This window comes from Erpetoichthys calabaricus, chromosome 7, assembly GCF_900747795.2.
Source record: "Erpetoichthys calabaricus chromosome 7, fErpCal1.3, whole genome shotgun sequence".
In the NCBI taxonomy this organism is placed as follows: domain Eukaryota; kingdom Metazoa; phylum Chordata; class Cladistia; order Polypteriformes; family Polypteridae; genus Erpetoichthys; species Erpetoichthys calabaricus.
In genome coordinates this window covers 98261433-98284455 of record NC_041400.2, presented here as the reverse complement: position 1 = coordinate 98284455, position 23023 = coordinate 98261433, and the positions used below count along the sequence as shown (strand labels likewise).

The 23023-nt window shown below is 37.2% G+C and overlaps 1 protein-coding gene across 1 annotated transcript; it reads right to left on the bottom strand.

Annotated features, from left to right (window-relative positions):
• Nucleotides 1-1338: 1338 nt before the first annotated feature.
• Nucleotides 1339-22621, bottom strand: ndufb6 (NADH:ubiquinone oxidoreductase subunit B). Its single transcript, XM_028805205.2, has 4 exons — nucleotides 22321-22621; nucleotides 17159-17251; nucleotides 8538-8582; nucleotides 1339-1475 (listed from the first exon to the last, which is right to left on the bottom strand). Exons 1-4 carry the CDS (start codon nucleotides 22498-22500, stop codon nucleotides 1404-1406), a joined length of 390 nt encoding a protein of 129 aa, XP_028661038.1. The 5' UTR covers nucleotides 22501-22621; the 3' UTR covers nucleotides 1339-1403.
• Nucleotides 22622-23023: the final 402 nt, after the last annotated feature.

The window sequence follows — 23023 nt, the reverse complement described above, 5'->3', positions numbered from 1 at the left end:
AGAACAGGTCCTTGTCCCATGAATTTGGCCCATTCAGAGACAAATGAAGGAGCAACTCTCTTATCAGGTACAGTAGCTATGCCTAATAAACTGGCAACTTGTTGTTAATATACACAGTAAGTAAACAAACTGCACATTTAAAAGTGGCTTTGAACCTGTGAAATGAAGATGATGTGTTAACATTGCTAGTATACCCAACAGTGAGTTAATGTGGATGTATTTTATTTGTTACAATTCACCTTAATACCAAATTGCCCACAATCCATTTTTTTAACAAAACATTACCTTACAATTAGCCAAGTGAGACCGTTTTCTTTTCCCTTTGTAAATCTTGTGTGTGGTTGGGGGGTTACACTGTTGTTTGTTATAATATTGTACTTCTGTATTTATTGTGCTTCTGTAAAATCTAACTTTGCCTTTGGGATATACAGAATGCAGTTCTGCCCCATTATCCTAAACTGGATAATGGGGGAGTACAGTAATGGATGGATATACTAGTATTATCTAATAACCAAGTACAGCCACTATATTTTATTAGTATTATTGGATCTACAATGAAAATTAAAAACTTGTGACTTTACAGTTAGGATTTTTTAATTAAAGATCATGTAGTTATTTTGAGTGCTGGTAAAACATTTGTGATTACCTCTCACACAAGGGCATGTCTAGCATCAATAGAATACATTATGATGTTGACCTATAAATAAAATCCTGTCCTGTTTCTTCCGGGAACTTCCAAAATACTAGAGACATGCTGATAGGTTTAATGAGGAGTTTAAATTGGCAGTCTGGAGGATATCCAATGCATTATACTTGTACCTGTTTATGTGCTTTTCCATTGACAACCTGAAAACTGGCTGAATTCACATAGTTGAAGCTTCCATGGCTTGAAAATGTAACCTTACATTTGGTTCCAGAAAAGCACTTTCTCATCAATGTTGACAGTGTCTCATCATTTGACAGATACAGTATCTTTTTGTCTAGAGATGCAGACTTTTAAGGATATTAATCAATTACATTCTATAGTTTTCATGTTTTTGACATAGGGAAATATTTTAAGTTGCATTTAAAATGTTACAAAACATGTACAAAGCTGTTTGCAATGTTATTAATTAAATAATTGTTAGAATGTGATTTGTTAATTTTTAATGAATCATTCTATTAGCTTTTAGGACTGTTTTCACAACTTTTTTTTACCCTTCTTTGTTAAAGACCAAATGCACCGTACTTAATTTGTATCTATTAAAACGAGGGCTTTATCAGTATATTAAAATCACTGCATTTCTGATAGGTAAGAAATAATGGAAGCCATGGAAGATCAAACAATTCAAAGCCACAGCCGTTTTCATTTTTTAATGATAAATTAAAAGAATCATCTGAGAAAATGAGTACACAGTGAATTACTAATGATGTTCATGGCTTCCATCTTCTGGTAAAGGTGGAAGTATCTCTCCAGTTTCTAAAATTCTGTCACCCTGAAAGAAAAACAAAAACATTTTAATTAACTGAAAATCACAAAGTCATTTGAACCTGCATTTGCTTGTAATCACTACTTAACAGATATACTTCCTTAATTCTCAAGATGCACTGCACACTAGGACAGTGTGTCACATTAATTAAAAAAAAACGAATACACAGTCATACACGTGTGTCAGAGGTAAACACTACCACCCTGGGACACCAGGGGTTGTGACTGCAGACTCTTTTGTCTTTTTTTTCCAACCACTGCTCTGAGAAGATGCACAATGACAGCAACTGACCCTGTCCCTTCAAATCCACAAGGTATAAAACCAGGGCACTCCTAGAAACAGACATCTCATTCGGGACATGAGCCAGCCGCACTATGAAGCTCTCACCGCTGTAGTCTGACTGCTCTCTAGGACCATTTAACTGCAGTTTAAAGCTTTTATGCATTACAGATACTACAGCTAGATACCTGCAGAGGTATTGGATAAACCTCTGACACTCTCAGAATTACTAGACACTAGTGGGGGTTGAATTGAATTTAGTTTTGTTAAGTTTGACTTGCTTGTATGGAATGTTACTTGCTTTTAATAAATTCAATAAAAATAATTAATAAACTGCTGCCAAAGGCTTCTCACATTTTGCTTTTGTTTACTTGTGCTTTTGTGCAACTGTCAGTTCGAACAAACGCATTATTTTGAGTAAACAGGGATTTCTGGTTGGCACCCAAACACTTCATCTCGACTCCTGTCTTATTCATGGCTGACAACAATATACTGCATATATCATAACTTGTATACACTGCAGTACAGTGGTGCAGCAGTGCTACTTCCCAGCTCCAGAGACCCAAGGTTAACTCCACTCTCCCAAGATTTCTCTGGTTTTGCCCATTTCCCCCAACAATTCAAACTCATGTACAACTATAAACTGATGTATGTGCAGGACACCCAGTTCTTGTATCCCTTTGATAGTGTGCTAGAAAATGGGCTTTTGAAAATAAAGGGATGAGTAGATGTTATGCACATGCTTTCATAAGCAGAAAAAGTGTCCATAACCATTTATGAATGGAAATGTACTGATTTTTATTTAAACAGTTAACAAAGATGGAATTACAACTCTTACCCTTAATGTACATAAGACTGTGTTAGAAGGTCAGCACTTAGGTGATAAACGTGACATGGCCAGAGATTTTCAGACATTTAAGCTGACTTGTTCTGGTGACAAGACCAGAAACAGCTATCGTCAAATATGATATACTCCATGACGGGTAGTCATGTAGTGTGACATTCTATATAAAACAAAAGTATTTTCCCCAATTGACCTTAAATCAATTTTGCCAAAGTCTGTTTAGCATAACTTTCATTTTCCTTAAGAACGTCTCGCAGTGATGTCCTGAGAAGAAAATGTCATGTAAATAGCAGATCACCTCACTTACAGTGCATCCGGAAAGTATTCACAGCGCATCACTTTTTCCACATTTTGTTATATTACAGCCTTATTCCAAAATGGATTAAATTCATTTTTTTCCTCAGAGTTCTACACACAACACCCCATAATGACAACATGAAAAAAGTTTACTTGAGGTTTTTGCAAATTTATTAAAAATAAAAAAACTGAGAAATCACATGTACATAAGTATTCACAGCCTTTGCTCAATACTTTGTCTCAAGTCTTTTTGAATATGATGCCACAAGCTTGGCACATCTATCCTTGGCCAGTTTCGCCCATTCTTCTTTGCAGCACCTCTCAAGCTCCATCAGGTTGGATGGGAAGCGTCGGTGCACAGCAATTTTAACATCCCTCCAGAGATGTTCAATCGGATTCAAGTCTGGGCTCTGGCTGGGCCACTCAAGGACATTCACAGAGTTGTCCTGAAGCCACTCCTTTGATATCTTGGCTGCGTGCTTAGGGTCGTTGTCCTGCTGAAAGATGAACCGTCGCCCCAGTCTGAGGTCAAGAGCGCTCTAGAGCAGGTTTTCATCCAGGATGTTTCTGTACATTGCTGCAGTCATCTTTCCCTTTATACTGACTAGTCTCCCAATCCCTGCCGCTGAAAAACATCACAACAGCATGAGGCTGCTGCCACCACCATGCTTCACTTTAGGGATGGTATTGGCCTGGTGATGAGCGGTGCCTGGTTTCCTCCAAACGTGACGCCTGGCATTCACACCAAAGAGTTCAATCTTTGTCTCATCAGACCAGAGAATTTTCTTTCTCATGGTCTGAGAGTCCTTCAGGTGCCTTTTGGCAAACTCCAGGCGGGCTGCCATGTGCCTTTTACCAAAGAGTGGCTTCCGTCTGGCCACTCTACCATACAGGCCTGATTGGTGGATTGCTGCAGAGATGGTTGTCCTTCTGGAAGGTTCTCCTCTCTCCACAGAGGACCTCTGGAGCTCTGACAGAGTGACCATTGGGTTCTTGGTCACCTCCCTGACTAAGGCCCTTCCCCCCCGAACGCTCAGTTTAGATGGGTGGCCAGCTCTAGGAAGAGTCCTGGTGGTTTCGAACTTCTTCCACTTACAGATGATGGAGGCCACTGTGCTCATTTGGGCCTTCAAAGCAGCAGAAATTTTTTTGTAACCTTCCCCAGATTTGTGCCTCGAGACAATCCTGTCTCGGAGGTCTACAGACAATTCCTTTGACTTCATGCTTGGTTTGTGCTCTGACATGAACTGTCAACTGTGGGACCTTATACAGACAGGTGTGTGCCTTTCCAAATCATGTCCAATCAACTGAATATACCACAGGTGGACTCCAATTAAGCTGCAGAAACATCTCAAGGATGATCAGGGGAAACAGGATGCACCTGAGCTCAATTTTGAGCTTCATGGCAAAGGCTGTGAACACTTATGTACATGTGCTTTCTCAATTTTTTTATTTTTAATAAATTTGCAAAAACCTCAAGTAAACTTTTTTCACGTTGTCATTATGGGGTGTTGTGTGTAAATTCTGAGGAAAAAAATGAATTTAATCCATTTTGGAACAAGGCTGTAACATAACAAAATGTGGAAAAAGTGATGCGCTGTGAATACTTTCCGGATGCACTGTAAATCCTGTAAGAGCATGTCCATAATAATAATATAATAAAAAGTGGCAAGAGTGCTAGCTACAACTGTACTCAAAATTATTCAACCCCAATTGTAAATTACATTTACAAACTTTCAGCTATTTACAATAAACAAACGAACAATTTTTTATATCTCAACACAATTGTGGTTTCTCCACATTCAACACAAAATGCCACTTTTAATGACTATTGCAGTCTCAGGATTATTTAACCCACTGAATAGAATCCCCCCATAAGTGCACACATTAGCAAATTAGGTGTTATCTCAAGCACACCTGATGCAACTAATCAAGGGCCTCATTGGTTGTGTCAGGTGTACTTGAGACAGGATACATCAAATACCAGCACTGGCTAGGGATGTGTACACAGTGATGTTTGATGCATGTTAGAGGTACGTTAAGGTAATTGTCCAAAAAGTTAAGAAAGGAGATCATTGCCTTGCACAAACAAGGTAAAGGCTACAAACAGATATCAAAGGCACTGAATGTTCGTATAGATACCAATGGAAGCATAGTTTGCAAGTTCAAATTTAAAGGAACACTGGCTACACTGTCTGGCTGTGGCAGAAAGAGGAAACAATGAATAGCAGCCACTAGATTTCTGAGGTAGCAGGTGGCTAAAAATCCTCGAGTGACTGCAAAAGACCCACAACAGGACTTGGAGGTAGCAGGCACTGAGGTTTCAGTTCCTGCAGTATGGCACATATTAAATGCTGAAGGTCTTCATGCCTGAACTCCAAGATGTACACCATTACTGACACAAAACCACAAGAAAAATCAGTTCCAATTTGCTCAAAACCATATAAATAAGCCACAGAAGTTTCTGTATTCTATTCTTTGGAGCAATGACACAAAACTAGAACTTTTTGGGCCTATGGATCAGTGGTATGTCTGGTGGAGGAAGAATGAAGCACATGCTGAAAAGAACACTCTGCCTACAGTGAAGCATGGTGGTACAGTACTTAGTAATGGTCTGGGGCTGCTTTGGTTCTCCTGGCAGTGGAAACCTGCAGCGTGTGGAGGGCAAGATGGATTCAATCAATATCAATAAATCCTAGGAGAAAACGGCATGCTGTCTTTGTGGAAGCTGAAGCTTGGAGTTCACTGGGCCTTTCAACAGGATAATGATCCCAAGCATACATCAAAGTCCACCAAGGCTTGGTTTCACAAAAAGTCCTCGAAGATTCTAGAGTGGCTGTCACAGTTGCCTAACTTGAATCCCATAGAAAATCTCTGGTTTTGAACAAGGAGGTTGTAGCACGCAAACCCAAAAATATTAGTGAGCTGGAGGCCATTGCCCATGAGGAATGAGCTAAAATTCCCTAGGAACACTGCCAGAAGCTGGTGTGTGGCTATGGATGACATTTTCAGCAAGTCATAACAGCAGAATGGTACTCTACTAAGTCATGAAGGGTTGAATAGTTTTGAGACTGTAACAGTCATTAAAAGTGGCATTTTGTGTTGAACGTGGAGAAACTAGTTGTAATATTAGTTGTGTTGAGCTACTGTATTTAAATTGTTTGATTTTTTTATTGAAAACTGCTGAAAGTTCATAAATTTTTCCAATAAACCTAATTTTCAATGGGGTTTGAGTAATTCTGAGTGCAACTGTACTCCATTTACATGGAAAAGTCCCTTCTGTGTATTAATAATTAAATATGTTTTGCCTTCTTTATCCAGCTCAACTTGTTGTTAGGCTTGTGCTAAGTTAATTTTACCACTTTTACCATCAGCAAGTCTTACAAATAAATGTTGAGATCTGGGTATGGGGTAGGAATCTACATCTATACACAGGTTAACGGTGACGTTATAGTCTCCACAAATACATACACTCTCATCTGACTTAGAAGCAGATACAATTGGGACTGCCCATTTTGTGCAAGGTCCTGGTGTCAATACATTACACTGTCGTACAAACAGATCAACTGTTTATCCTCTGCTGTAAAAACTGTCTGCTGTATGTTAGATTTGTAATTATTCATTGGCGAGCCACTCATCGTGGGCACGGCCATGCTGTTTACATCCTGGGAACTGATTGCATCCGCAGTTGCCCCCAATTCTGGCATTCTTGAACAATGCAGTTGCTCTGCTTTTGTTCCAAGAGCATCTAAATTCCTTCAGTCTTTGCCAAGTAACCAAGTTGCCAGTACTAACAGGAGTTAACAGGCTGCAACTGTTTAATGGTTGCAGTGGTACACCTGTAAATCTTACAAATAACCACCGTCTTGCCCCAGGTTAACACTTCTTCATAAGCAGTTTTTAGCAAATGAGCTTGTAACTCCACATTAGCCAACCCAATATTTAGCTGGTCTCTCAGCTGTTTCCATAAGTTACTTCCAAACTGACAATGTTCCACAAGTACCTTTAGAACCACTATATATTGTGACTTCATACCTTTTTGTTTTCTCCTGTGAAACATAAAACATTCAGCCACTACATGGTGCTTCAGCTCAGAGTGTATCCTTAGTGTGGCAATGAGATGTTCTAAGCTCATTTTTTTTGTTGTTCTTGGCACATCTTACATCTTTTAGCAGCATAAAGGTCTTTGTCCCAGCTATGGTCAGAAACATCACCTTTTTCCTTTCTTCAGCAATAGTGTTGCTCATGAAGAAATTTTTGAGCCACTCTCTAAAGTCTAAAAAACTCTCCACCATCTCACTAAACTCCAGAGCTGTAGTTATATTACTATTATTAGCCATTTGCACTTTCTGAAAGCAGCTATCATACTCTGCAAACAACCATGCCACTTGTCTCATCCTTGTTGTCAGTTAAGTCTGTCGTGTCTCTGGTTGAAACATAAATAAGAAAACCTGTGCAATGCAGTACTCACAAGAAAAGCTGCAAGCCAGATAGTGAGTCCAAATTGAATGGCTTTACTTTGAGATAAATCACAATATAAAAGAAAAGCAACAAATTAAATTACACAGCAGCAAGACAGACATATGGCAGGCACTGGAACGAAGTCCAAATTAATAAACCTGCCACTGTAAGGTGCTTTATATAGCTCTGGACCAGGGTGTTTTCTATAACAAAGTGTAATTTTTGCAACCCATAAAAAATACCTAATAAAAAGGACCCCTTAAATTTAAATCATATTACAATAATCACCTTTAAGTCTGCATTTAAAGGGTTGTTATTTAAATATGTGCTTTGATGCCTTATTTGTATATACAGTACCTGAAAGAATGAACTTCATTAAAACTCCTATTTTTCCCATTTAACCAATCACTCCACATAACGTAGCTTTCTCTTCTTTCTCATTACATTGCACATTGTCTCCAACTAAAGAGCTAGATTTAATTTTTATTTTCCCTATTACTTAAACATGCAGATTTTATAAAAGATGCATATTCAGCATTTTGAAAGACTGAAATGAAGTGTTCTGTATTGCTGTCCTTGCTCTTAGGAAGATGACATAGCTGTTACGTTTAACTGCAAGGCACTTAACACCTTTTTTGATTTACAAAAAGCACTTTGCTGGTGACTGATTATTTTCTTTTGTTAATCAAGGTTAGTCTGACCTTTCAGGGCATTACAGTGTATTCTCTAAATACATAATTTTCAACATTCTATTAGTTGTTATCAAAGCAGGACTAGTAGCAGATGATTGACCTAGGTAAGCATTTGGGATTTCCAGAATCCATCTGCATGACCACCTTGAGACCAGCAATGGTCAGACTGCTTGAATCAGCTAGGCAGGTGCCACATACTGGTGCATTTTCTTATCATTCCTTTTGTACACTGCTAACTTTTGCAAGAAGTCAATACAAGAATTGCATTGATTATTACCCTCCAAAATAGAAGGAAAACAAAATCATGTTTAGCATCAAAGTTCAACTGGAAAAAGGCTCTAACTGGATCCTTCAGTAGTGTAGCTACTGTGGTTACAATTTTAAAAATGGACACTTTATTATTAATCCATGTCACCTACTCTTACTTTACAGTCACATGGCTATGGATACATGTTGTTAATAAAGTTTAAAAGTAAAACAACATTCTGTACTTACAGGGAACAGCCTGGCCTTCAATTCCACATGACCATATGGTTTTTCCTGAAAGGAAGCAGGGGAAAAAAAGTTTTTACCATAAACATGATAACTGTACATATCATCAGTGTGATTTTAATGGCTTTGGATCTAGTTCTATGCTAAGAAAAATTAAATATAATATTTGATAGAGGGCCTTATTTCTTTTTTTCTGAAAAATTGTACTCATGTTGCTCTTCTGTTCAGCAGCACATTATGTGACTTCTGGTTGTTAGAGATACAACATAGGATTTTTGTACAAGAATTTTAATTAAAGAAACAAAACAAAAAAAAAGAAAAAAAAAACATGGCACATGAAATGAGGGTGTAAGATTTTTGGTATTTGTAACACTGTATTAATTTGTTGCATAAAATAAATTTCTTAAAGGTTCTAATGAGATCCCAGACTAACGCATAATCTTAATATGGAAATAAGTGCAGATATGAATGCACAGGTGAGAACTATTCTGTGTGACACGGCCTTCTCTTTTGAAATTAGTAGTAGCTACTAGCAGAGGTAAATGGTGATTCTGGACTGTGAATGCAACAATATGTAAGAAAACTGTTCAGTTAAGTACTCAGCAGCAAAATTTAGAGCTTCTGGGGATGGTCAAGATGGTATAAAGAGACAATTACCCAAAACATACAGATGACATACAGCTTTAAGATAAAAAGTTATGAATAAGTGGAATGCGATTTTGTTTTTCATACTTGGCTCTGAATGCAATGTAACGTGGATTCTGTGTCTGACATGACAGAAAACGTGAAGTTGAAAATCTTTGAATCCTGATATCTTAATTATGGTAATATTTTCATTACTATATAGGTGAGAAGCCCAGGAAAAGGTACAAGATTGGTATGTTAGTTAATTGGTTTCAAATCAAAATTAATTTCAGTCAAAGATGGAGACAATTGTTTCTAAAAGTAGTTTAGTTTTGGAAGACATGTCAACTGTAAATTTGGCACATGTTTAATAAATTCATGTTAGTGCCTCCTGTAGCAGGATGCAGCACCAAAACAAGTTGATGTATTCCTTATAAAGGTTGTCTACCATCCTTCAGTAAGAGGGAAGGAAACATTCTTCCTCTTACTAAAAAGGCATTAACATAGTAACAAACAAACCTGCTGCCAATTGTGACAACTCTGAACTACTGATTAAAATATATCAAAAGGTTGACTATCTTACTTAATTTTTCATAAATTTGAATAATGATTTATCATGCTGCATGAGTACAGAGTGAATTATCAATAAATCAGTAAGTGTGATTACATGTGCATCAATAATATTACCTATTCACAGAAACCTAGTTTCTAAAATGCCATGTAAATCCTTATTCCATTTAGAGAAACCAGGTTATTAGCCCTTGAGAAGCCTGGTTAACACATGATTTCTCGTGAACAATCTGATTATTTCGCCATGTAATCCCTTAACTGAATTACTTTTACAGATTTTGTAGTCTACACGTGTCTAATTTTACTGAATCAGCCCGCAATCTAGGGGTTATCTTTGACTCTAGCATGTCATTTAAAGCGCATATTACAAAGTTGTCCAAAATATGTTTCTTCCATCTTAAAAATGTTAGGAAATTAAGGCACTTTCTAAATAAACAGGATTCTGAGAAATTAATTCATGCATTTATTTCTAATAGGATTGACTACTGCAATGCGGTGTTCACTGGATGTTCAAACTGTTCTCTATATAGCCTCCAGTTAATCCAAAATGTGGCTGCAAGAATTATTACAAGAACAAAATATATGAACACATAACTCCAGTTCTTAAATCCTTACACTGGCTCCCGGTTCAAAATCTTACTTTTAACATATAAAGCATTAAATGGCCAAGGTCCGGCTTACTTGTCTGAACTTATCATGACCTACAAACCAGAGCGCACATTAAGATCTCAAGATACCGGTCTGCTTATGATTCCAAGGATTAATAAAATAACAATGGGAGGTCAAGCTTTTAGTTACAGGGCCCCTAAACTGTGGAATGGTCTGCCTGCTACTATAAGAGATGCCCCTTTGGTCTCAGCTTTTAAATCCTGGCTGAAGACTCACTACTTCAGTTTAGCATATCCTGACTAGAGCTGCTGATTAACTGTACATACTGCATCTCTGTTGTTAGTCATTAGCACTAAAACATAAGTAACATGATAGTTATAATTGGATACTAACCCTCACCTATTCTGTTTCTGTTCTCGGTACTCAGATGTGGCACTTGATGCCACGGCCCACCTGGCATGTTGTTTTGCCTGCCTAAGGTAAAGTCATCCCTGATGGAGAATCGCAGGAATCGTGGGAAAGATGGGTCCTTTCATCGGATTGGCTGGCCCAGCGCTGTTTCAGCCGTGGAATGACCAAATGGGGGAGGCAGCTTGATGGATGAGGTCTCCAGGACTCTAAGCATATCCAAATCTTATTATGTGATATCATCTACTGTTAAATTCTGCTCCGTACTTCTAAAATTTTTATTTTTATACTGTATTGAGGATTTGTTCTGTTCTGTGTATTGTATTGTATTGACCCCCTTCTTTTGACACCCACTGCACACCCAGCCTACCTGGAAAGGGGTCTCTCTTTGAACTGCCTTTCCCAGGGTTTCTTCCATTTTTCCCTACAAGGTTTTCTTTCGGAGTTTTTCCTTGTCTTCTTAGAGAGTCAATGCTGGGGGGCTGTCAAGAGTCAGGGCCTGTTAAAGCCCATTGCAGCACATCTTGTGTGATTTTGGGCTATACAAAAATAAATTGTATTGTACTTTGCACACGCTTTCAGTGGCCACAGGTGAAAGCATCCACAAAATAAATTTCCAAGGGCAAATGTTTGGGCGACTGCATTATTTGTTCTCCTGAAATTATCTGTCTCAATATTTCAGAAATCACTAAATTTATTTTGAAGAGATGAGTGTACAATGCTAAATAAACTCTGCAACACACTATCCAGAGCAGTAGGGTAACATGCGGTACACAGTCCAATTACTTTTTAAAGTAACGAGTAACCTAACACAGTATTTATTGAAGTAAAAAATTCTTGTATTATTATTTCAGCAGCACTAGGTGTAAGGTAAGAAGCACATGTACCTAGGGCCTCATGTATAAACAAAATATTGTGTACGCCCGTCTCCATGCTCACTTCGAGATGTATAAAAACTAAACTTGGCATAAAGCCACGCATATTTCTACAGCAGCCTCACACCATGCGTATGCACTTTTCTGCTTGGTTTTGCAATCTGGCGGCACCCAGCATCAAAGCAGTACTGCTGTTTCTGTGGTCTTTCTTTTTATCAAATACAGTAATCCCTCCTCCATCGCGGGGGTTGCGTTCCAGAGCCACCCGCGAAATAGGAAAATCCGCGAAGTAGAAACCATGTTTATATGGTTATTTTTAGAATGTCATGCTTGGGTCACAGATTTGCGCAGAAACACAGGAGGTTGTAGAGAGACAGGAACGTTATTCAAACACTGCAAACAAACATTTGTCTCTTTTTCAAAAGTTTAAACTGTGCTCCATGACAAGACAGAGATGACAGTTCAGTCTCACAATTAAAAGAATGCAAACATATCTTCCTTTTCAAAGGAGTGCAAAGCAAGCAGTCAAAAAAAAAAATCAATAGGGCTTTTAAGTATGCGAAGCACCGCCGGTACAAAGCTGTTGAAGGCGGCAGCTCACACCCCCTCTGTCAGGAGCAGGAAGAGACAGAGAGAGAGCCACAGAAAAACAAAGTCAAAAATCAATACGTGCCCTTTGAGCTTTTAAGTATGCGAAGCACTGTGCAGCATGTCCTTCAGGAAGCAGCTGCACACAGCCCCCCTGCTCACACCCCCCTACGTCAGCGCAAGAGAGAGAGAGAGAGAGAAAGTAAGTTGGGTAGCTTCTCAGCCATCTGCCAATAGCGTCCCTTGTATGAAATCAACTGGGCAAACCAACTGAGGAAGCATGTGCCAGAAATTAAAAGACCCATTGTCCGCAGAAACCCGCGAAGCAGCGAAAAATCCGCGATATATATTTAAATATGCTTACATATAAAATCCGCGATGGAGTGAAGCCGCGAAAGGCGAAGCGCGATATAGCGAGGGATCACTGTACACCAAAATTAACTACATATCATTTAATAATATAATGGTGCACGGAATGGCCGAAACATTCCAAATACCATAGCTGCTTTAGCATTGTTACTCTTAGTACAACACTAAGAGTATTTTAACCTGTTTACTGTATTTGTGTGTGGCATCACAGTTGCACAGTTTGTGTTGAAAGCGCACAGGACTACAGCTTACAGCAAAGTATACAGCTTCCAGCCCTGGAGGACATTTATAGCACATGCTGCCTCACACACTGCCATGCCACAGTCTGTTTGAACTTCTCCCATCCGGCAAACACTTCACAGCCTTTTCTGTACGGACCTCCAAGCTCAGAAATGGTTTCATCCCAAGAGCTAAAAATGTACTCAATCAGTCCATCAAGTGATCCCGTTAGAACTGTTTTGTACTTCTAATCACCTCACTATAAACTTGCACTACAACTGTAATGTTGCACAACCTGAGCCACTTTATGAATCATTTGCACTATCTGCACTATATGTACATGTATATTGTACACATACTTTCACATTGTATATGTTTCATTGTTTTTTACTGAAATATTTTTTTTGTCATTTTATAGAAAAATAAGTTTATGAAGGAGTTATATATTGAATCTCACTGTATCATCATACAATGAGAATAAAGAAATTCAGTTCAATTCAAAATATGAGAGAGCGTATTTACAGATGACTATGACTGGCTTCTAAATTGCTTTCTCTTGGATTTGTAAGCCGTTAGAATGCTAGGATTTATACTCGATATAATTTTTATGATGAAATGCATTAAAGTATGCAGGTTACATTTAACAGATAAATTGTTAACTTCATTTAAATAATGAATACTGTTAATAATTAAACGTGTGGGGGCACAGTGGGGCAGCAGCAACTTGTGTTGAGCTGGCGCCCCATACAGGGATTGTTCCTGCCTTGCGCTTTATGTTTGCTGGGATTGGCACAACCCTGGATGAATGGAATAATTAAACATATGTAACGAAGATTTTTCAATGTTCCTTAAAAATTTTGAAATTCTAAGCTTACAGCTGGTTTTACATTTATTACAGACACTATTGTGTTGTGATTGGTTATGTGGAGGAAAATGGCAGGACAGGAATTGGGGGTTGGTATGTTTGACAGAGACAGTACTGTTGCAATAAATGATTCCATTATCCCTCATCACTACTGCTGCACCACCATGCCACCATAAGTTTAATACATGCTTTAATGCATTTCATCTTGAAAATGATATGTATACATTTTAGTATGCTAAAATGTTCAGAGAGCTGTAGTATCATGAATGTAATGTATTCTGTGTAGCGATCACTGCCTGCGTGCTCTTGTCAGCGTAAGATAAAACATGGGGAGCACGTAGAATATGAAGCATTTAATGTGGTACTTTAGTTACGATGGAATTTGAGAATCTCTAGTAAACTAAACACTGATTTTAAGATGAAGTTTATGACGTTCTACTTTAATGACAAAACTATGAGATTAAAGTTGACATTTCGACTTTAATCTCAATACAGACTTTTTTTTCCTTCTCTGTGGCCTTTTCGTGTTGACTTTGACATCTGACCACTTCTTTTTTATTTCGAGCCCTATGTGGCTTTCTGAACTTGAACTTTTGAGTGCCACTCCATCGACTTCCTTCTGTTGCTCATACTTCATTCTCTTGCCTCCACTTCATTGAGTAGAATCTCCACTTCGCATTTGGCAAAATTCTTCTTTTTTATACATGATTTTACAATTGTCTTTTAACAAAACACTGAACGGAAGGTGCTATTTATATTGATTTGCATATTCAAATATGTGAAATTCTGGGAGGAGTCGGGGTGGGGCTGTAGGCGTGTGTATATGCATTAAAATTCACATTGATTGGGATTTATAAAGGGGAAGTGTGTGGAACTTTGCTTATGCAGTTTTACACATTTGAATTTTTTTGTGTGTAAGCACATTTCTGTTCTTGTCCATACGCCATGTTTTTAGTGTGAATTCTACGCACAATGTTATACATGAGGCCCAAGGTCTTTTGCAGGGGTCAGTTGCACAGCCAAGTACAACAGAGTACGAAAAGTGCAGTCTGGTATCAGAAACCTACAGATAAAGCAAGATTTTGACGATATTTATAAAACAAAAGGAAATTATAACAGATGTCATGTTTATTTTTGGAATCACGATAGCCGATGATGATGATTTGTTGTGCAGTTTAATGACATCAGAGCGTTCTGTCAAAACAGAACTCCAGAAGAGTACTTGCCCAAGTAAGCGTGGATTTTTAAGCAACCAGGTTTCTGCATAAAAGAAGTGGTGAGGTGGCCTTTTGCGGTTATGCACCTAAAATTTGGAATATTTTACAAAACTCTAAAACCCAATTATTTTAATTTATATTCCTTACAGACTATATGGGTATAGAATTATCATATTTTTCAGGTATCCACATCTGTACTAATCTCTTCTATTCTCTGCTGTTTTTTCTGTTTCTACTGTGGTGGTGATCTGTGCCACCACCACCTGATCAAAGCACAATGAGGGCACCCTGAAATGACTGAATAAAGGTGGGTGTCTCAGCTGTCCATAAAACCAACTTCATCATGTGAAGCATGAAAGCAAAGAGGATTGATTCAGAAACTTGTATGTTAGGTAGAATGGCGAGTAGGGGCTGGGCAGATTTTTGGCCTTGGAACCCCTGCAGATTTTGTTATTTTTCAATTCTTGTAACTTTCTCATTGTTATCCTGAAAAGTACTTTGAGCTACATTGCTGTATGAAAATGTGCCATGTATATAAATTTTGTTGTTAACCAGGTTATTCACCTTAACCCAATTTTGTGTGTGCATGTAAATACACTGAATATCAATTGCTTTATATTGTAAACAGCACCAACGAACCAGTTTCCCAAAACTTTCCATAGTTTCTCTTACCCTCCTCGAGTTGTTCTTTTAATTTTTACTTGGATTGACATCTTTCATAACCACAGTAGCCTTCCATCCTCAGGGAATAATAAAGTATATCATCATCATCATCCTTTAAATATTTCTTTTAAAGGTTTTGTTTTGTACTCCTTCCCACTATTTTCTAATGTTTCTTCTTTTCATTCTACCCCTTGTGACATACCTGATAAAGGCCCAACAGGTGAAAAACTGTTTCCTTTTACTTACACCTATATTTTACTTTATATGGTAACAACAACAAAGCAAAAGGCATTTAGTTTACCATTTAAGTATAACTGATAATTATTCCAACAGTAATGCTGCGAAAAGTGTATGTATTTTAAAGCATGCAAATGTAAAGGCTATAGAACTATTTAATTCAAGGCAATTTACCACAAAGGTTTAAAATTCACTCATGTCTACAAAGAGTGGCAGCTGAAATGGTCAAAAAGTATGTTCATTATCAATATTAAATGTGTCAGTATCATTTCTACTCAATAATTACATAATCTGTTGTTTAAATTCTAAGAAGTGCAATATTGTCTGAGAGAGTAACATTTGCAATTTATCTAAGAGAAATAGTTTAAACTCAGTTAAACTTGAACTGATCTCACATTACACAACTTCTAGTTGGAAGCCTTGTCAGACACATTGACTACAGCTAGTCTCATTGACTGAGCATGTCATATTACACAACAAGCTAGCACAGGGTATGTAAGACAACTGAATAATGACATTCCAGCAAAGTTTGACATTTCCAAAGTATTGTGGGCTTGCCACTTTTTCTGAATTGTATGATGCTTGTCAGAGCTGTTTCCAGTGCAAATCTTTCATGAACGGCAAGTTCAGCCACAATCTCAACCCTTTTTTCTTTTTTACAATCTGTTGTGGTATGTAAAACATGCAACCCCAAATAAAAGACTCTCTACTCTTTGCAGGGGTCCAAAACTCCTGCATTCCTTATTTCTGCTAGCTGCATTTATATGCATTGTACTTTCAGGTGAGTGCTATTTGGTTGTCAGCTCTCACATATGCACAATCCCACCCCTACGACTTAACACAAAATCAACCTTGTCTTATTTTGTCGGGTCGAGCTGCAGACTAGTTGGATTGAACTGCTGGGTACAACACACTATAAAACTGGCAATCACGGGAGCACACCAAGACTGCCCCAGTTGGCTAAGTTTCTGTAAATTAAGTATACAACTGAAAATCACTTGAAAAGTTGTAATGCAATGCCACATGGTCTTTAAATAGACGTGTGTGAAAAACCTCCTCAGAGGTATTCTGTTAAGTTTAGTTTGAGAACTCAATGGTGATTTCATTTAAAATCATATTCTACATTTTCTTGTGAATCACAAAAATTCTAATGCAGGTTTTAGAATAATATTATTATTTTGTCTTGCTACCACTGCATACTCTTTAAAAATACAAATGGTAATGGGAACACACAAAAACATAACTAGCTTTTGCACTTGCAAATTTAAATGACAGTGTAATTTGTATTACCTTTGTTATGTATAGTTCTGCTTTATTGTATTATACCTTTACACAAGAACAGACAAAAAAATAACACCTTCACAGAGACAAATTACTTACAGCAACATGATACTTGACATAGTAATGGACAATCCAAGCAGGAATCAGAACCCTTGTGAATGCCAACCAGCCGGCATTGCAGGTTTTATATGTCTGAAACATATATCAAAAAAAGTTAAAATTTATTAAAAAGCAGGTTATTATTAGTTATTACAAAAAGTCCTGGTTATTTAAAAACAAATTCTGAGGGGCTAATAGATGGCCCATAAAGGCACAAATCAAAGTTACAAGCTTCCTTTGAAATAGGTTCCTGCACCTTGGTTATATTTCTTTCCACCTTTTCCACCATCAGACATACAAATGTTATGTTATGGTTAACTGTCACTTTGAAAGGGACACTTAACCTATATGAACCAGAATTAATTGCTGCAGAATCGCCACAAAAGAATAAAGAGAAAAAAAAAAAACCTGTACCTGCTCTCAGGCAGTGAGCAACTGGTAGCACACATGTGGAGAAATGTTTAATAATATCTAAGAATGAATGCTTGTGCTACAGGAAGTAAATCACTGTTGAAAAATATTGACTGTGCAGCTGAAGTTCCTCCAAAAAATTCATTATTAGTGTTGATGATGAGTTTCCAGCAATGATAATGCAAACAGAGGCCTTTCTCTGTTTTCCTGAAAATAACTAGAAGTGACTGAAGCTATAAGGACCAAATAAATAGCTTTCATTAGAGTAATTATAATTATTGATCTTATTTGGTTTGCAGCATAACTGTTGCAATATGGCCTCAGAGATGTAATTTCTCACTTTCTTTATAATATGCAATATAATAGAATATATTCTAAGCACAACTAACTATAGCTTTAAAGGGTCAGCATAGCCTGGGTATGTGTAAAAAGTTACATACAATTAATGTTAAGTAATTTCAAACAAAGGAGTATGCCCAACTGAATACACGACATCATCAAGAATTATGTTCAGTATTGTTGTTTTTCAATAACATAATTGTTATTGTTGTTCAATAATCAGTGCGTCTAAATTTCAGTCCAGGGAGCCTACTGGGATGAAAATATGAAGCCACAAAAAGCATCTGCTTACCACTGGACTCCAACCTTAATTAAGAAAGCCCATAGTTTGCAGTTTATTTTTTTGTTGCAAACCAGAAATTACAAACTGGACTCCAAAATGTTGTAGCTGTAGGGGGCACAAACATTCAACTTGAGGAAAAAATAGTTTACATACAAACTCCACTTAAATAAGTGGCCATGGACAGACACAAGATGAGCATCATTGAAAGGGGCAGTGCCAATATCTGTAAGAAACCTATTCCCAACAAACTAAAGTGCTTTAATTTTAAAAGTGCTAGATTTGTTATTTCAGAGTGGGCTGCGATCATGGAGACAGTTATGAATTTGTGACAGCACGTCTATCTAAAGGTACAGTACAGAAACTCAATATGAATGCTATAAGGAACTGAAAGGAAATTAGTTTAATTATTTAGCTGTAAGTACCAGTAATCGAAAATTGATATTCAAACATCCATGCACAACGAAAAACAATGCTGACAAGAATGTAAACTAATTGAAGTACCTGTACTAGTGTACTAATACATACTAATGTACTGTATGATGCCTACTATATGTATGTAAACCTTATTTCAGTTTATTTTTTAAAATATCTTGTTTGTATAAGTGCTGGCAGGTATGCTATTCTACTGAAGTTTAAAAATTTAAAAAGGCAAATTTAAATTTTAAGGACAAGTTCTTTCCTTAACATGGAAAGTAAAAAAGGGGAGGTGGGAAGGATACTTGCTCCATTTAGGTCAATACTGAAAGACTGCCTATTAACAAATGTCAGTCATTCAGTCAGTCATTTTCCAACCTGCTATACCATTTTGTATAGATCTTATCTTTTTCCAACAATAAAAAAGCAAAAAATAAAAATAGAAGTTATTGATACTTTAAGCAACAGTCATCACAATATGGTTAAATTTGAAACTATCTTTGAAAATACACAAATGCACACCTAAATAAAGACGTATAATCTGCAGAAAGCAGATTTTACAGGGATTACGAAACATCTAGAAAACATGAAATGAGACACTGTGATTCAGAACCAAAATAAATATATTCCAAAAGAAAACCACAATAAAACAAAAGGGCTAAATAAATTTCCAAAATGGGTATGTATTTATTTTAAATTATAAGACTAATCACACAATATAAAAAATTAAAAATATAGACTTTAGAATAATCCAGGACACAACAATAATTGACATTAATTATACAGGAAGCAACCTCTGAAAAGGATTTGGGGGTTTACCTTGACATACCATTTTCATCATCTAAGCAATTCCCAGAAGAATTTCAAAAGGCAAATAAAATGTTGGGATTATAGTGCATAGTAAAAAACTCCAGAATACAAACCAACAGTTATATAATGCAAATATAATGCACAAGTGTGGTCACTTCTAGTGTTCTGTGTTTGATTGAGGACAACTAGCTACCAAAAAACAAAACAAAAAACACAGCAGCGCTAGAAACTGTGCTGAGGGAGGCAACCAAGTGCATCCCAGGACTAAATAGCAAGCCCTATTGTGACAGGCACAGCACATTAAACTGTTTAGTCCTAAACAGAGAAGGCTGTGTGGGGTCAAATCCTGGTCTTTATATTTATCAAAGAAAGTAATAAAGTTGATCCAAAACATGTTTTTGATTAAACAGTGAATTAGGTACTTGAGCACACCTGTGGAAAGTCAGGAAATTAAAAACCCATATGAACGTGGAGCAAGCAGAAACCTTGACATTAGATAGTAATTTAGCTAATAGCTAATCAAACAAGCTTGATGGACTGAATGGTCCCCACTCATTTGTAAAACTCTTTCAAAATCTTCAACATTAGGGAAAAAATATAAGATTAGAAAGCCTAAATGTTTGTGAATGTTAAAAGCCTGATTCACAAAAAGGAAACTCTTATTTCAAAACTGTTGACAAATTAAATAGTGAGAATCAAAGGCAAAACTTTGTTAAATCAACACTTATCAATGTATAGTTATATACTACAATTTTAAGAACAGCCTGCAGGTTATATTTTCTAAAAAGTTATACTGTTATTTAAAAGTTTGATGAACAGTTGTAATGAGGTCACAGAATAAATTTCAAGAAATGATTTGCACATTATCACTTCCACGCTTTCATGCTTTTTAAATCCAGTATTAGATATAGTGGAAGACCTCCAACAAGTCAATCGTTTGAATATACAAACTTGCCTGCTGTCACAACCCAATACTATACTCCCGTTTCTTTGACTTAATTTGCTAATGCCTGTGACATTCGAAACAAATGGATGGCCATGTGGATTTGATGAAAGTCAGTTCAAGCCTGCTCGATAGCTTTTTAAATATATTAATTGCCAATACAGGTTATGGTGGGGTATTGGTATGGTTACTACTACATATTACAGTACTGACATTTACTTCTTCAAAATATGTATGTATCTGCTGGAGTCTGTAAAGTGTGCAGTAAAATGTGTTCTGAGATTTTTCAGGGAAGGAAAACTGAGATTTTGAGGTAAGGTAGTTGTACTCAATAATCTTGGTGCCCGTAGAGTGGCAATTTGTTGCATGTTGATTGGCACATGAAAGTAAAAACTTCACTGTACACAAGACAATTACACTATAAGCCCTATAATGCCATGACAGTTGCCCAGATTTTTGACAGACCAATTGGAAGTTTCTTCACCATGTCCTGTTAAGAGTTATTCTGTCAAAAACAACAGGCAAACTTGATTATTTCTGGTAAGCATGCGGTTACATTCTAGAAAGTTGTACTAATTATTTTCTTACTTGCTGAGAAGCTAATTTCTCATTTAACATATCATGCCACTTCCAAACTCGACTAATTCAGTTCACTGTGTAACAAATGTAAATGTGTTTTCTCTATATTGAACAATTCATACCTCAAGTTTTCCTTTAAAACTGCACATGTGCTTCAATGGTTTAAGACATACATACACCCACTGGCCACTTTATTAGGTACACCTTGCTAGTACCGGGTTGGTTCCCCTTTTACTTTCAGAACTGCTGTTTATGTCATCATAGTACAGATTCAACAAGGTGTTGGAACTATTCTTCAGGAATTTTGGTCCATATTGACATGACCGCATCATGCAGTTGCTGCACATTTGTTGGCTGTGCATCCATGATGCAAATCTCCAGTTGTACCACACCCCAAAGGTGCTCTATTGCATTGAGATGTGGTGACTGCAAAGGCCAGCTGAGTACAGTGAACTGATTGACACATTCAAGAAACCAGTTTGAGATGATTTGAGCTTTGTGACATGGTGCATTACCCTGCTGGAATTAGTCATCAGATGACGGGTACACAGAGAGTCATAAAGGGATGGAGATGGTCAGCAACAATATTCAGGTACAGTGCATCCGGAAAGTATTCACAGCGCATCACTTTTTCCACATTTTGTTATGTTACAGCCTTATTACAAAATGGATTAAATTCATTTTTTTTCCTCAGAATTCTACACACAACACCCCATTAATGACAACGTGGAAAAAGTTTACTTGGTAAACTGAAAATGCAGGTCGATTTTTTTTTTCTTTAACATGTTGATCAAGAAATTCCCTAAGTATTTTGCTGACAACAGTTAAACTAACTTGGACCACTTAGCAAACAAATGATAAAAATAACCATCAAAATGATTCATTAACAAGTATAAGAAGAGTCAAATGGACACACATACAGTATATGACAAGTGACTAAAAATTTAAAATAAGATTCTGCAGCATCCCATCGACTGTTTGCTAGACTTAACGGTGTAGACTGCGGGCTCTGCCTGCCTGCGAATGACAGGTGACCCGTAAAGGGTTGCTTCCCACCAACTGAAACACTGGTTGAAACCACCAGGTCGTCCTGAACTGAACAGAAAGAGCTGATAGTTCCTTGTATTAAAGGCTGACGCTTATTTTTAAAAGGACATTTCTCATCAAAAATGGTGCACACAAATGCAACCTTAGAAACACAGTAATCGCGAAAAATTGCCTGGACAAACGATTACAGTTTTCGAAAATGATCTGAAAAACACTTGAATGTCCAGTAAAAAACTAAAACGTTATTCGTTTTACATCATGATATATTGGAATTCGAACAAAATTGTCTTATTTCGAATATACGGTGTCATTTTAGGGACTGTCTAATATACCTACATAAACTCTCCAAAGGCTCCGGGGCTCCAGAAAACCTGCCCAGAATTTGGCCACGGGTCCCAGTTTTTTAGGGGGCAGAACGGGTTCTCGGGGGCTCAGCTCTTGGTCCTTCAGCCATTGCCTCCTCAGTTTCGCTAGCTGCTCTAGTCGCAGTTTCTCATCGGGGGTATAACCTGGCATTCCGAAAGCTGTCAAAATTTTCGACTAGAAATCAAATTAAATTTTGTCCTCCAAAGAACAACATACGGAGGACATCAGGCGTATTTTGATGACGTCACGAGTACGCGCTGCCATCACCGATCCGCGAACTTAGTTAGTTAGTTAGTGAGCGCGACCTCTACTGCATGGGAGGTCTGCTTGAGACGGTCCGTTTCACGTTTAAAGTTTAAATTTTATTCCTGTTGTAAAGTTTATTTATTAACGTGATTTCCTTGTTCATTTTCCACGAAAATTAAGAAGAAACCTTTTTTTATGTGACACGACATTGGACACGGTTTCACAGCTAAAGCGAGTGAGTAATTAAAGTACTGCTAAACTTGAGACCTTATGAGTTTTGTTGTGTTACTCATTTTTTGTACTTCAAGTTTTAGAAGGTAATCCGAGGTACACTCTTGCATGTACAGATTGTCCTCACTTTATACTCCTAAACTAAACATGGATCAGCTTGTAGCTTTTTTTTTTACCAGACTAATTATTCTCCTAT